This window comes from Poecilia reticulata, linkage group LG4 (genome assembly GCF_000633615.1).
Source record: "Poecilia reticulata strain Guanapo linkage group LG4, Guppy_female_1.0+MT, whole genome shotgun sequence".
Lineage (NCBI taxonomy): Eukaryota > Metazoa > Chordata > Actinopteri > Cyprinodontiformes > Poeciliidae > Poecilia > Poecilia reticulata.
Window position 1 is genome coordinate 5,274,980 of NC_024334.1, and position 12,284 is coordinate 5,287,263.

A 12,284-nucleotide genomic window follows, 5' to 3' on the forward strand; every position below is an offset into this window, starting at 1 on the left:
TGTGTGTGTGTGTCTGTGTGTGTGTGTGTGTGTGTGTGTGTGCAGCGCTGCTGTCCGTTTCAAACTCTCACACACATTTTCAGATTTAGCTTCATTCCTGTTCAGTCAGGGACCAACATCTTCCTGCTGGCGTCTGGAAGAAGTTTCGGTTCTGAGAACGAAACGACGTTTTAAAAAGCTGCAGACATTGAGAGCAGCGCCATGTTTGTTGTCTGTCTCTAGGCAACCGTGACGTCAGCTCCTGAAGGGATCCGCAGCGCCGCCATCATGACAGTCTAGATATTTCAGATGTTTAAGTACCAAATATAGAACGACTGTGTTTTACAAGATGGCGCCAGATCCAGTAACACTTTCATCCAGTTCTCATCATGAAAGAAAAATGATCATTAATGACACAAACCCACATCAATCCGTCTGACAACAGACGGGTCAGCAGACGGGTCAGCAGACGGGTCAGCAGAAGTGACGCTACGGGTCAGACTGGATCCTCTGAAGATTAAATATAGACCTGATTTCACACAGTTAGCATCAGGTTAGCATCTCCTAATTGGCTTTCCAGCAAACAGTAGAGCCATGCTAAGCTAATGCTAGCTCAGACATTAACAGCTGGATGTTTTCCAGTGGAGTCTGAAGAATCCCTCCAGTTGTTGGGAATCCATGTTTGGCTTATGTAATTATTAAATATAATTAATAAATTATTATTAATGAAAATGGACAATTCAGTTGAATTGGGGCATCAACTCCAGTATGTGTGGAATAAGTCAAACTCAGTGGCTCATAAAGGAATGAATTCAGAAGAAACAGGAAAGACGATTCTAACCAAGTCTGAGAATTTAAACAGCCCAACGTAAAAGCTGATCTTTTTAACTACTGTCATGTGATCTAGCTGCTAAGGAAAATGAGACACAGTCCAGAGCCGAACATTTTTTGGGACAGAGTCATAAAAGTCGACCATCTGGTTTGTTGTTGGAGGACCAGCTGCAGACCCAGGACTCGTCTTCCTCAGATCTCTGGGGTCTTCTCAGTGGTTCTTCCTCTTCATGTGTCTGTATAAAATGCTGCTCTGGTTGAAACACATCCCACAGGTCTGACATGTGAATGGCTTCTCTCCTGTGTGGATCCGGAGGTGCTTTGTCAAGCCGCAGCTGTTCCTGAATCTTTTCCCGCACACTTCACAAGGATATGGCTTCTCTCCTGTGTGGATCCGGAGGTGTTTCCTCAAACTGCTGCGGTCGCTCAAAGTTTTCCCACACACTCCACAAGTATGACGCTTCTTTTCCGTGTGGATCCTCCAGTGGACCTTCAGGTCCTTGCAAGTGGTGAAGTTTTTCCCACAGAACTGACATGAATTCAGGTTCTCCTGGGTGAGGGGTTCGTTCTCAGCCGTCCTCAGGTCTGGATCATCTGAAGTTGGAGCTTTAGGAGCTTCATCTGTGCAGGATCCTGAGTCTTTATGGTGGCTTGGCTCCTGACTCCGGATCTCTGCTTGAGGCGAGTTCTGAGAAAAGATCTGGGTTGTGTTTGGTTCTGCTTTAGTGGGGAACGAGTCGTCGTACCCGACAGTCACCATGCAGGGATCAGGCTCCTGCTTAACGAGCGGCTCCGCTCCCCAGCCGAGGACGTCGTGGAGTTTCTCTTCAATCGGTTCTGGTTCCTTTGGGTTCACACCAGAGCCAACCTTCTGCTGACTGGACTCCGGGTCAGAGGGAACATCTTCAGTGTCGCAATGATTCTGCTGCCAGAGGTTCTGATGGACCGGTTCCTGCCGCTGGAGGCCTAAATGGACCAAGGAGACCAAAATGAAAAGGTGTCCTTCTAACATGACAAAGTTCTGGAATCAGACATCTCTGGTGGCCCAGACTGGATTAAAAGAAGCTTGTTTGGCGTTTTAGCCTCTGCAGCTGCGTCTGGAGCCACAGGCGGGTTTTTTCAGAAACACCTTGAAAGGTGGAGGAAGATCTGAGACATTCATGTTGGCCTCAATGTAGCCTTTAATGCTACTCAGACTGCAGTCGCTGGACGTTAGCGGTAATCTGCATTCTAGGACATTTAACTAAAGCAACATACGTCAGGATGACGTGACTCGTCACTCGTTTAACGGGAAAAAATCCACCAGAGCCACAAATTAAATGTTTAATCCCTGAAACTTTCCGGGGTTCGATTCTGCATGGCAGCCATGTTGGATAAAACGGGCACGAAACCGAAGTGGGTTTTGGACGGAACAGTGGTACGAAGTGGCGCATCAACGACGTCGCTGGACGTCCAGACTTCATTTTGGGCCGTATCAAAAACCTGAATGTTCTTAAAGGGCCAGTTGTGCCAGAATATACTGATAAAACCAATTCAAATATCAATAAACAGCTGTTTGTCCAGGATTTTCTGGATAAACAAAACCCTGTTTTGTTCAACTTTTGGAAAATTTGATTTCAAAAATCAAATTTAGATTTTTGAAATCAAAATGTGCAGATTTTGTGGTACCAATTTAGAAAAGTTTGTAAGGATCTTTTTCAATATTTGTGCTAATGTTTGATGTTAAATGTGACTTTTTATTTCTCGCCGTATCCGTTACAGACACCCAGTGAGGATGAGCAGCAGCCACTGAAACTCAATGTTTCTGACTGATTCTAGCAGTAAAACTGGAAAAACAATGTGGAGATTTGTGAAAACTGGAGGGACGTGTTGATGTAAAAACTACTGTGGGCCAGATTTGGCCCTCGGGCCTCCAGTTTGCCACCTGCTGCTGACGTTTGGCGTGAAGAACTTCCCCATAACTCTGAGCTGTCTGGACATTTGAATCACCACCGAGTTGATTTAAAGGATTTTCCAACCCTGAGGAAGATCTCGTCGTTCTAAATCCTTATTGGATGAGGCTGTGGAAACTTTTCATCAGTAAATTCAGATTTTAACTTCCTCCAAATCTCCAGTCATTCCGTCTCGCCCAAAATGTTTCTTCCTCTTTGTGCGGCACCAGACAGTCTAACGGCCTAAAACACATAATTATCCACAGCAGGTTTCAGTTGTTGTGACATAATGAATGCATGAGGTCAAACGGCCCAGTGACCCCAGCTGAGGACGGTCATCAGGTCCTGCAGTGTGAAAATATTGGATGGAAATGTGTTTTATGAAGTTTCTACATAACGACTCTGAGCTGCTGGACTGACCTTCACATCTGTATGACGGAAACAGGGCAGAAAAATATCGGCAGGATTATAATCCATACAAACAGAAACAAAGAGCTAAGAGTGAAATAACCTTTCCTACATGGTCACAGCTGATCTGGGCATCAGTTTCTCATCAACAGGACAACAGAGGGAAGCAGATTAATGTCGTCATCCTGGGACCTTAAAACACAGGAGGATCCTGACCTGGACAGTTAAAGCTGCTTTCTGGGGCCTTTAGCTCTTATTAAAGGAAAAACATTAGAACATTACACTGTAAAACATTAAAACATTACACTGTAAAACATTGAACTCGTTAAAGGAGTCAGAACCGTATTTATTTATATTCTACCGTTTTAGGGCTAACATTGTTAATAACCATGATGACGTTACGAATATCTTTAAAAGTTTCCTCTTCCGTCATTTTTCACTCTGTTTTCTCATCAATACGCGAGTTTGCAGCGATGCGCGCTCCCGCGACAGGGCGCGCGTTAACCCCGCCCGCAGCGGGCGCGTTAACCCCGCCCGCTGCCCCCGCCGGACCGGACCCACCTGCGGGGTTCTGCTCGGTTCGGGGTCTCCAGCTGAGGTCCAGCAGCCTCCGCTGCCGGTCGATCTCCTCCTCGTACTGGACGATGGTTTTTTCCAGCTGGGTGAAGATTTCTTCAGCAGCAGCAGTTAGTCTCTCTCTGATAAACTCTCTCAGAGGCTCAACGGAACACATTGTTGCTGCGCAGACTCACAACACACCTGGACACGCTCTGAGACACACCACAAGCTAACTAGGCTAACCGGAAGCGAACGCGACCACTTCTTCGGTTACTTCCGCTGGATGCGTCATCGGCTCCGCATCATTTCACAGCCGGTGGGACGGGCGGCGCTGCGAACAGGTCTTCTGTTTATCTGTGCTACCCGCAAATCCGTCCGACCTAGCGGTAATACGCATGCGTACATCGATGCTACGTCACGTGCTGCCTGTGGAAGTTTCATTTCATCGAAGATTACGGAAAACTTTATTTAATTTATTTTATACCTGGCTTTCATTAAGCTGTTGGACAACTTCATGTTTTTGTTTGGTGGTTAATCAGGACAAAATATGTTTTTTGGGCTATTTTGTCCCTGTATTTTAAAATATGTTAGTTTAATAACACTCATTTTTTATTAAATTTTGCTAAATGGATGTTGGTAGTGATACTATGTGGGATTGAAGCTGTGAAATATTAGTGTATATTAATCATATCCCATCATTTCAGCAGTGATCTGCAGTTCGGTGGACACATTGTGACTGAACTGCATTTCATAAAGTCTGTTATACAACAATGAGCGAAAACGTTGCAGTGATCTGCATTAGTCTGAGTTTAATTCCAGTAAAAACCCGTTTCCTGTCTGATATCGTTTTATTCTATAAACGCCTCTATTTAAAACATTTTAACAGGACGGATATTCTAGTAAAGGTCTAGTTCATACATCTGTAGCTTTTCATTTTCAACGGGTAGGATACTCTGATGAAGGAAATGATCTCCTTGTGTTTCGTCATGTATATAAATGCTAAGCTAACCATAAGCTTCCACTTCAGTCCCGTCACTCAAATAAAGTTACATATCAGAGCATTTAGCTTACAGAGCCGGTGGTCTGACTATCTGAGCTACCTCATCAGATTTCCCTGCCGTAGCACGGATGGACAGCCACGTCCATCTATCTGTGCTACCGTCATGTTTCTGAACAGAAAACTGCAGCATGTTGTGTTATGATAAATACATTGGATAACTTTATTTGGAGTTTCCAGGTTAAGATCCTGAGAACTGAAACCAGAAACATTAATAATGCTGAATGAAGGAGTTATTCTTCCAGAAAAAGCCTCAGTTTGAACTCTGTGGCTGAAACTGACTCAAGACAACAGAACATCTTCATGAAATCATCCGTTTTATTGTTGGGTCTCATCTTCCACAACCTGATTTGAAGGAGCAAACTCTCATGTTTAGCTCAGAAATGCAGAACCTTCATCGATATTTACAATGAAAAAGAAAAGCAGTGTTCATGTATTCATAAAGACGTCCATGATGAACAGATGAATGGCTGCCCTCCCTGGTGCCGAACAGCCACTTCTTGACCAACTTCTCTAGATTTTGTAACTGCAGCTCACAGAAAGTCGCTCAGTGATGGACATCGCTGAACTGACAAGCTAGCATAGCAGCGCTAATAGCCATAAACATTACAGCAACACAGTATTTGGAGGAAGTTCATGCAAAAGCGCCAACTTCAATTCAAACGTTTCCTCTGAAATGACAACAACCCTTTCATTTCTCTTCTGTCCATTTTCTGTTTTGTTCTTGTTTCTCATTTTTTAAAAAGGTGGAGAAATAAAGAAAGCAAGACGAGGAAAGAGGCTTGCAGTGAAAACGGCGCTCCTTCAAAACAAGAGCATAAATACAAACATGTACTTGGAGAACTCCCAATACTTGATGACAAAACTTCAACACAGATGCTGAACCTTATTAAACTGAAAGTTTACAAACAGCAAAGTAAATTAGCCCTTTGGATTTTATCCAGAAAAATGTACTTAGTGGAAGCTAAGTGCGCTAAATGTTTTCAAAGTTGGCCAAAGTGCAAAAAGAAAAATGATCTCCGCTATTAGCCATTAATGGAAGTGAGCTTAGCATTGGTGCACCTGCAAAGCCAGAACCAATCAGACTGGATGAGACCAATTCATGTGAAGGGAACAACAAACTGCTGCAAATATTCAGACGTATCAACCAGTAATATTGTCTTTCTCTGTGTTTTTGTCTTTCTCTGATGTTTTGTACCTGTTGTGTTGTGAAGTCAGGTCATGGTTACAACGTTTGAGGCAAGAAAAGGTTTCAGATTCATAGAAACCTGTGAAGTTCTGTGCTAATAAACTGTTAGTGCTATTTGGTTTGTGAATCAGAAAACAGGGAAAAGGTTGTGCAGAACATAAACCTTAAATATTACTGACCCAGACTCTTAGAGGACATGAGAAAATAAGTGATGGAGATAAACATCACAAAATCTATACAAGCAACACATTTGTCACTGAACGACAAACACACTGAGGTCAAATCCTTTAATGATTCGCAGTTTAACCCAACTCTCTGAAAGTTCAATGTTTTAGCAGAGGAAGCTCTTGTCTCTCATTGGTTAAAGCCACTGCTGCTTACCTGTCTCCCCAGGTAGGGTATGCTGGAATCATCTCAACTCCTTGGAGACGTTTGCCACAGGCCACGTGTCAGAAAGACCTTTCTCCTGTTTGTGAGTTCTCATGTGAGCCATCATGTGACATCTCACACTGAAACCTTTCCCACAGGTCGAACATGGGAACGGCTTCTCGCCGGTGTGAACTCTCATGTGACGAGTCAAATGACTCCGTAAAAGGAAGCTCTTCCGACAGGTGACACATGGGAAAGGTTTCTCACCTGTGTGGGTTCGCATGTGAATAACCAGGTAACTTCTTACACTAAAGCTTTTTCCACAGGTGACACATGGAAATGGTTTCTCACCTGTGTGAGACCTCATATGGACGGTCAAGCTACCACTACATCCAAAGGATTTCCCACAAACTTCACAATCGTAGGGTTTCTCGCCCGTGTGCGTCCTCATGTGTCTGTTCAAGTTGCTTTTTCGACTGAAGCTGTTCCCACAGATCACACATAGATAGGACTTCTCATCCGTGTGAGTCCTCATGTGTGTATTCAGATACGTTTTGGCACTGAAACTTTTTCCACATGTGGGACATGGGAACGGCCTCTCGCCTGTGTGGATCCTCATGTGAGAAGCCAGACGGCTGCTCTGAGTGAAACCTTTACAGCACACATCACAGATGTGCAGCTTCTCATCCGTGTGCGTTCTCATGTGAATTGTCAAACTGCTTCTCACTCTGAAGCTTTTTCCACATGCCACACATGGAAAAGGTTTCTCTCCTGTATGTGTGCTCATGTGAACATTTAAATGACTCCGCAAACTGAAGCTTCTGCCACAGTATGGACAGGAGTATGGCTTCTCACCTGTGTGTGTTCTCAGGTGAGTGATCAGGTGACTCCTTACACTGAAACATTTCCCACAGCTCACACATGCAAAAGGCTTCTCACCCGTGTGTGTTCGCATGTGAGTGTTTAAATTGCTTTTAGCGCCAAACCGTTTTCCACAGGTGAGACACTGGAAAGGTTTCTCACCTGTGTGAATTCTCATGTGTGTGATTAGATGACTTTTTACAATGAAACTTTTCTCACAGCTCGGACAGGGAAACGGCTTCTCACCTGTGTGAGTTCTTACATGAGCAATGAAGCTGCTCCTCGCACCAAAACTTTTCCCACAGGTGGAACATGTGAAAGGTTTCTCACCTGTGTGGGTTCTCATGTGAACCGTTAAGCTACCTTTGTCATTTAAAAACTTACCGCAGACCTCACAGGGATGTAGTTTCTTACTTGCGTGCGACCTCATGTGGTTGTTCAGATGGCTACTCTGGGAGAAACTCTTGCCACACACTTTACAGGAAAACAAACTTTTTTCTGTCTGGCTCAGAGATCTGCTCCGCCTTCTACGTTTGGAACCGTGTGCATCGTCACTTTGAACTCTGGATTTCTGACAGCTCTTATTCGACCTTGGTTGTGGATGTTTACAGAGTCCTGACTTTCTCTTCTTCCCTTCCTGTTGCTGGTTTTCAGCCAGTAGCGCGTTCTGGAGTCGGTTTGGTTCTGGTTCCCTGTTGTTTCTCTGTTCAGGAGCAGTAATCATCCCCAATGCGTCCGTCTCCTCCTTCAGAACCAGGCGAACTTCGTCCTGGCTGGTGCAGCATTCGTCCACTTCCTCTTTAATCTGCAGATCTTCAGCATGTTGGTCATTTTTCAGCTGTTTGTCCAGCAGTTCCTCCTGCTCCTGCTTTATATTTGGACCATCTGGATCCTTCGGTTCTTCCATCAGGACAGATTTTTCTGGTTCTGAATGATTTCTTCTGTCCGTGAAAGAAAAACTTCTCGGTTCTACAGAAAATATTCCTGGAAGTCTGAGGAGATGAAGAACACAAGAAGAAATTCAAGAGATTTCAGTGAACATGTATTTGGAAATCTGTGAATGTTGAAATATTTGCTGTTTTCTAATCATTTGTTGTGGAATAAAAGCTATTAGAATAAACATCAGGCATGGAAACTCTTCTGCTTCAAGGATTTTTCATTTTCATCCCAGCAGGAAAAACCAACATGTGGAAAACGCATCAAAAACGATGTTGAATCCAGACAACAGAGAAACGCAGCCAAGTATTAAATATAGTTATAAACTAATAAAAATCGGTACAAGGACTCAAACTTGTAGCGCCGTGTTGAAACAATGGAGTAAAATCTGTCTTCAAAATGAACAAAAAATAAATCTCATTATTTAATCGTCAACACAGCTTTACAGTTATTTAAAGCTGCCATATGTAACCTTTATAAAAGAAATGTTACATATTAAAACAGCTCGCGCTAACGGCGTTAGCTGTGGCTAACGCCGTTAGCTGTGGCTAACGGCGTTAGCTGTGGCTAACAGGCTGATCTTGTTCGCTCGTCTATAACTGATGCGGTCCGGCTCAGCGTGCGTCGGCGCCCTCCGGAGGTAAAACATGTAAATAGACAATTTCTGACGTAATCATGAGTTTCAGACGTTGGAAACAGCTTTTAGTTTAACTTTATAGCATATTACGGCCAACATGTCCAGCTGGTCTACGCTCTCCAGCTCATTACTGGTGTCTCTAACTGGTTCATTTACTTTGTTCAGCAAATAAAGGAAGATTTTAAACTGTTCTGCCAATAATACAGATTTTTCCCATATTCTCCACAGATCACGTCTTCAGGTTCAGTCATCTAATTACATTATTTAGTAAAGGTTAGTGTTGTTGACCAGGACGGCGGCGGCCATATTTAACGAGCTGCACTCGAACCCGACCCCAAGACGGGTACTGACAGGTTCTGTTGGTACCGTTCCACCCAAACAGCTTCTGCAGCAATAAAATGGAGTTTGGACGTGAAAACAAACAAGGATCCATCGGACCAGAACCAACGACCCGCCAGAACATTCCGGCTCTACTCAGGTTCTTCAGGGTTTCATTGTCGGGTCCAGAACATGATCTGGAGTCTCCATCAGAACCTCAGGGGACAAAAGGCTCATCTATCAGCACAGGGAGGAATGGACCCAGTGCCACTGCGGCCGGTACCAGAACCAGAACCAGAACCTCCCTGGTGAATCGGGTCAGATGGAGGCAGACAGGAAACATGAAGTCCAGTAAAGTGACGACATTCAAGCTGTTTGAAGGCAGCAAATTAAAGTTATGAGCTTTAAAATAAAACATTTGATCTTTTTTATCTTTCCAGGGAAAAAATGTGTGAAAAAATATTTGTGTATTTATTCTCCTTCTGATCATGTAAAAATACTTTTAATTTCCTCGTTTCTGGAAATAATAATCTATTAACTGCAGGAAACTAAAAAGGTAATTTAATAAAAAACAGTCAGAGCAGAAATAATATAAAGATTTAAGGTAAAAACCTGTAAATCTGTTCTAGCAGAACTTCTGAGATTCTGCAAAAATATTTCATTAATCAATAATCAATCATCAGATCAGCTTTTCTCATGTCGGCTTTAACGTCGTCATGGTGATAACCTGAGTGCTACTCATTTACCTGCTGCTGAAAACACACCTGTGGCGGTGGGCGGGGCCTGCAGGATGCCACACCTCCACCTGCACACACCTGGAGACCAGAGGAGGAAGGTTAGAGAACCATCATCATCATCATCATCATCATTTCCTGATGCTCATCAAAGCAGCAGCTAGATCTACAATATTAGACTGAAAAACTGATCAGTATTTAGGTGAAAAACAAGTCGACCACTGATTCTATTGGGTCAGTGGTTCTGATGGTTCTGATGGTTCTGATGGGTCCCCATCTGATGCTAAACAGGAATGTAAATAGTAGATCACTGACTGTCTGATGGTTTCTGACTCCTTTGATCGCTTCGTGGTGAATTAAATATTTTAAAGTCTGTCGACCCCCTGCAGTACCTCCGCGAGGCCCCCAGGGGCCGGCGCCCCCTGTTGAAGACCCATAAACCCAGTTCATACAGCATCAGGCTAACATCGCACCACCATATTATGCTTAGTTTGAGATGTTGATGTCACTTCCTGTCGGCAAGCCGTAACCATGGCAGCGCCTCTTCCGTCCTACAGGATCAACTTTTCCTCATTTGTGTCTCTGATTTTATTTTCTGTCTAAATATGAAAATAACATAAAATAATAATATTTATATTTTAATTCAGTTGTTTTAGCAAAATAAAAGGTTCATATTACAAATACATATATTTTGTAAAACGTTTCTGAGTTTGTCAACCATCGTTTCAGGTCAAAAACAACAATGACCGGAAGTTTAATAACGGGTTCAGGTGTTTACTTATTGGTTTATCTATAATCGCTGATTAATGGCCTCTGTCGGTTCTGCAGCTGGTTCCGGAAGTTCTACCTGAAACTGATCCAAGATCTGCCCGAACCTTCCAGGAAACCGTGGGACTAAACCCGGTTCTGGGTCCAGCTTCAGGTTTTCACTAAGTATCCGAACCCTCCGACCCTCCGGACCTCTGGTTCCGGTTCTAGCTCACAGTCGGGTCGGTACTGCGTTCCATGCCGGTTCTGTTTGGGGTTCTTCGGATGGTTCCGGGTCCGGTTCGGATCTCTGGGCCTCCTGAAGACGTTTTTCAACTAGAATGGAAGCTAACTAAGCTAACGCCACTAGCGCCATTTCTACTTCCGTCTCTAGTGTCACAAAGTGAAGCTCCGACAGAAACAAAGGGTCGGAACTGAAATGTTCCAGATCTGCGAAGTTAAAGGACGCAGTTCGGTAGTTCTACAGTTGGATCAAATTTAATAAATGATTCTTAAATAAATTAGTTTATTTTCACATTTATAATTGACAATAAAATACGAGGAAAGTTAATTTGACAGATCAAGAAGAAATATCAAGTAAAATATTTACCAAATAATGAGATATTTTTAGTTGATTATAAAAAGCTGAACTAAGTAAATAACAGTGGTTTGTTTACCTTCATTTGACCTTTTCTGACTTCTATTACCGATGAAGAATGATTGTCGTCTAAAAGATAAAACCTTTGCTTTGGTTATAAATATTGACAAACATTAGCAGCCAATCGTTTCCTTCCATATTCTTCAAGTTTTCAGTGGATCTAAAAGTAGAAACTGTTAAAATAATCAACCTGCATCCGAGTTTCTGCTTTACAACTTCAGGATTAGTTTACAATCAATCCAATTTTATTTGTATGGCACATTTCAGCCATCATCATCATCATCATCATCATCATCATCATCATCCCTCCATCTTTCCTTCCCTCCTGGAGAAGATTTGCACTGCAGCATCCTGAACCCGCAGTAGAAGCTGAACGTTCAGGAATGGCCTAGTCAAAACCTCTGCAAATTTCAATCATAAAGAGGGTGAAACGTGGGAGTGAATACTTCTGTGTAACTGATCTGTGAATCCAAAATGTTCCAATATCAGAAACAATAAACTTTGTTTCCATGACAACGATTTCAGAAATAAGCATCTGTATAATTCATGGTTTAAACCTGAAATGAAACTGTTTGGTTTCCCTCAAAGCCAGTATTTCCAGTTCTAATGCCGGACCAGAACCAGATCCACAGTTGGATTGGAACTGGTTCCAGTTGTGAAGCGAGTTCTATGCCAGATTAGAACCAGATGGAAGGTGGATTGGAGCCGGATTGGTTCTGGATTGGAACCAGATTAGAACCAGATTGGAGCCGGATTGGATCTGGATTGGAGTCGGATTGGAACTGGATTGGATCTGGTTCCTGGTCATTTTGCTTCTTCAGCTCTAGTGGCATCATTATCACCACAGAACATTTTAAACATGAATATTTAAACTTTAATGTTTAATTTTCCAGGATTACAGTCAGATTATGATCAAATGCAGCTTCTATATTACAGTTCTATGTTTCTGTTCATCAAACCTGGACTCTAGAGGATTAAACATCACTCGAGTTTGAAAGTCTAAAATGATTTGCATTAAGCTCCGCCCACTGTTTCCAAACTTCTGATTTTTCAGTAAAAACGTGTTCAGAC

At 42.9% G+C, this 12,284-nt stretch overlaps 2 protein-coding genes across 7 annotated transcripts in view; both read right to left on the bottom strand.

Annotated features, from left to right (window-relative positions):
* The window catches only part of LOC103463253 (zinc finger protein 501-like), a 9,969-nt gene extending 5,682 nt beyond the window's left edge, over positions 1 to 4,287 (bottom strand). Inside the window, exons 1-2 of one of the 2 annotated variants that reach the window (XM_008406491.2) lie at positions 3,711 to 4,287; positions 7 to 1,776 (exon numbers count right to left, since the gene is read on the bottom strand). In XM_008406491.2, the coding sequence (XP_008404713.1) occupies positions 1,022 to 1,776; positions 3,711 to 3,882 (927 nt within the window). In that variant the 5' untranslated portion in view covers positions 3,883 to 4,287 and the 3' untranslated portion in view covers positions 7 to 1,021. Of the gene's footprint in view, positions 1 to 6; positions 1,777 to 3,710 lie in introns of those variants that run through there. The other variant, XM_017304316.1, reaches the window with a different exon arrangement.
* Positions 4,288 to 5,062: 775 nt separating this feature from the next.
* LOC103463256 (gastrula zinc finger protein XlCGF57.1-like) lies at positions 5,063 to 10,959 on the bottom strand. 5 transcript variants are annotated; one of them, XM_008406493.2, is made up of 3 exons: positions 10,656 to 10,959; positions 9,839 to 9,889; positions 5,063 to 8,175 (listed from the first exon to the last, which is right to left on the bottom strand). In XM_008406493.2, exon 3 carries the CDS (start codon positions 8,088 to 8,090, stop codon positions 6,363 to 6,365), a length of 1,728 nt encoding a protein of 575 aa, XP_008404715.1. In that variant the 5' UTR covers positions 8,091 to 8,175; positions 9,839 to 9,889; positions 10,656 to 10,959; the 3' UTR covers positions 5,063 to 6,362. The 5 variants fall into 5 exon arrangements, with proteins under 5 accessions (XP_008404715.1, XP_008404714.1, XP_017159784.1 ...); XM_008406492.2 differs by having other exon boundaries at positions 9,821 to 9,889; XM_017304295.1 differs by lacking the exon at positions 10,656 to 10,959 and adding an exon at positions 10,201 to 10,288.
* Between the last annotated feature and the right edge of the window lie 1,325 nt (positions 10,960 to 12,284).

What these genes read in the sequence shown, in the direction of transcription:
- LOC103463256 (XM_017304294.1), bottom strand. Translation starts at nt 10,265, where the DNA reads ATGCTGTATGAACTGGGTTTATGGGTCTTCAACAGGGGGCGCCGGCCC. An exon ending in CCCCTGGGGGCCTCGCGGAG is followed by an intron (nt 9,890 to 10,200) that starts GTACTGCAGGGG and finishes TCTGGTCTCCAG; the next exon opens with GTGTGTGCAGGTGGAGGTGT. An exon ending in AGGTGTGTTTTCAGCAGCAG is followed by an intron (nt 8,176 to 9,820) that starts GTAAATGAGTAG and finishes TCATCTCCTCAG; the next exon opens with ACTTCCAGGAATATTTTCTG.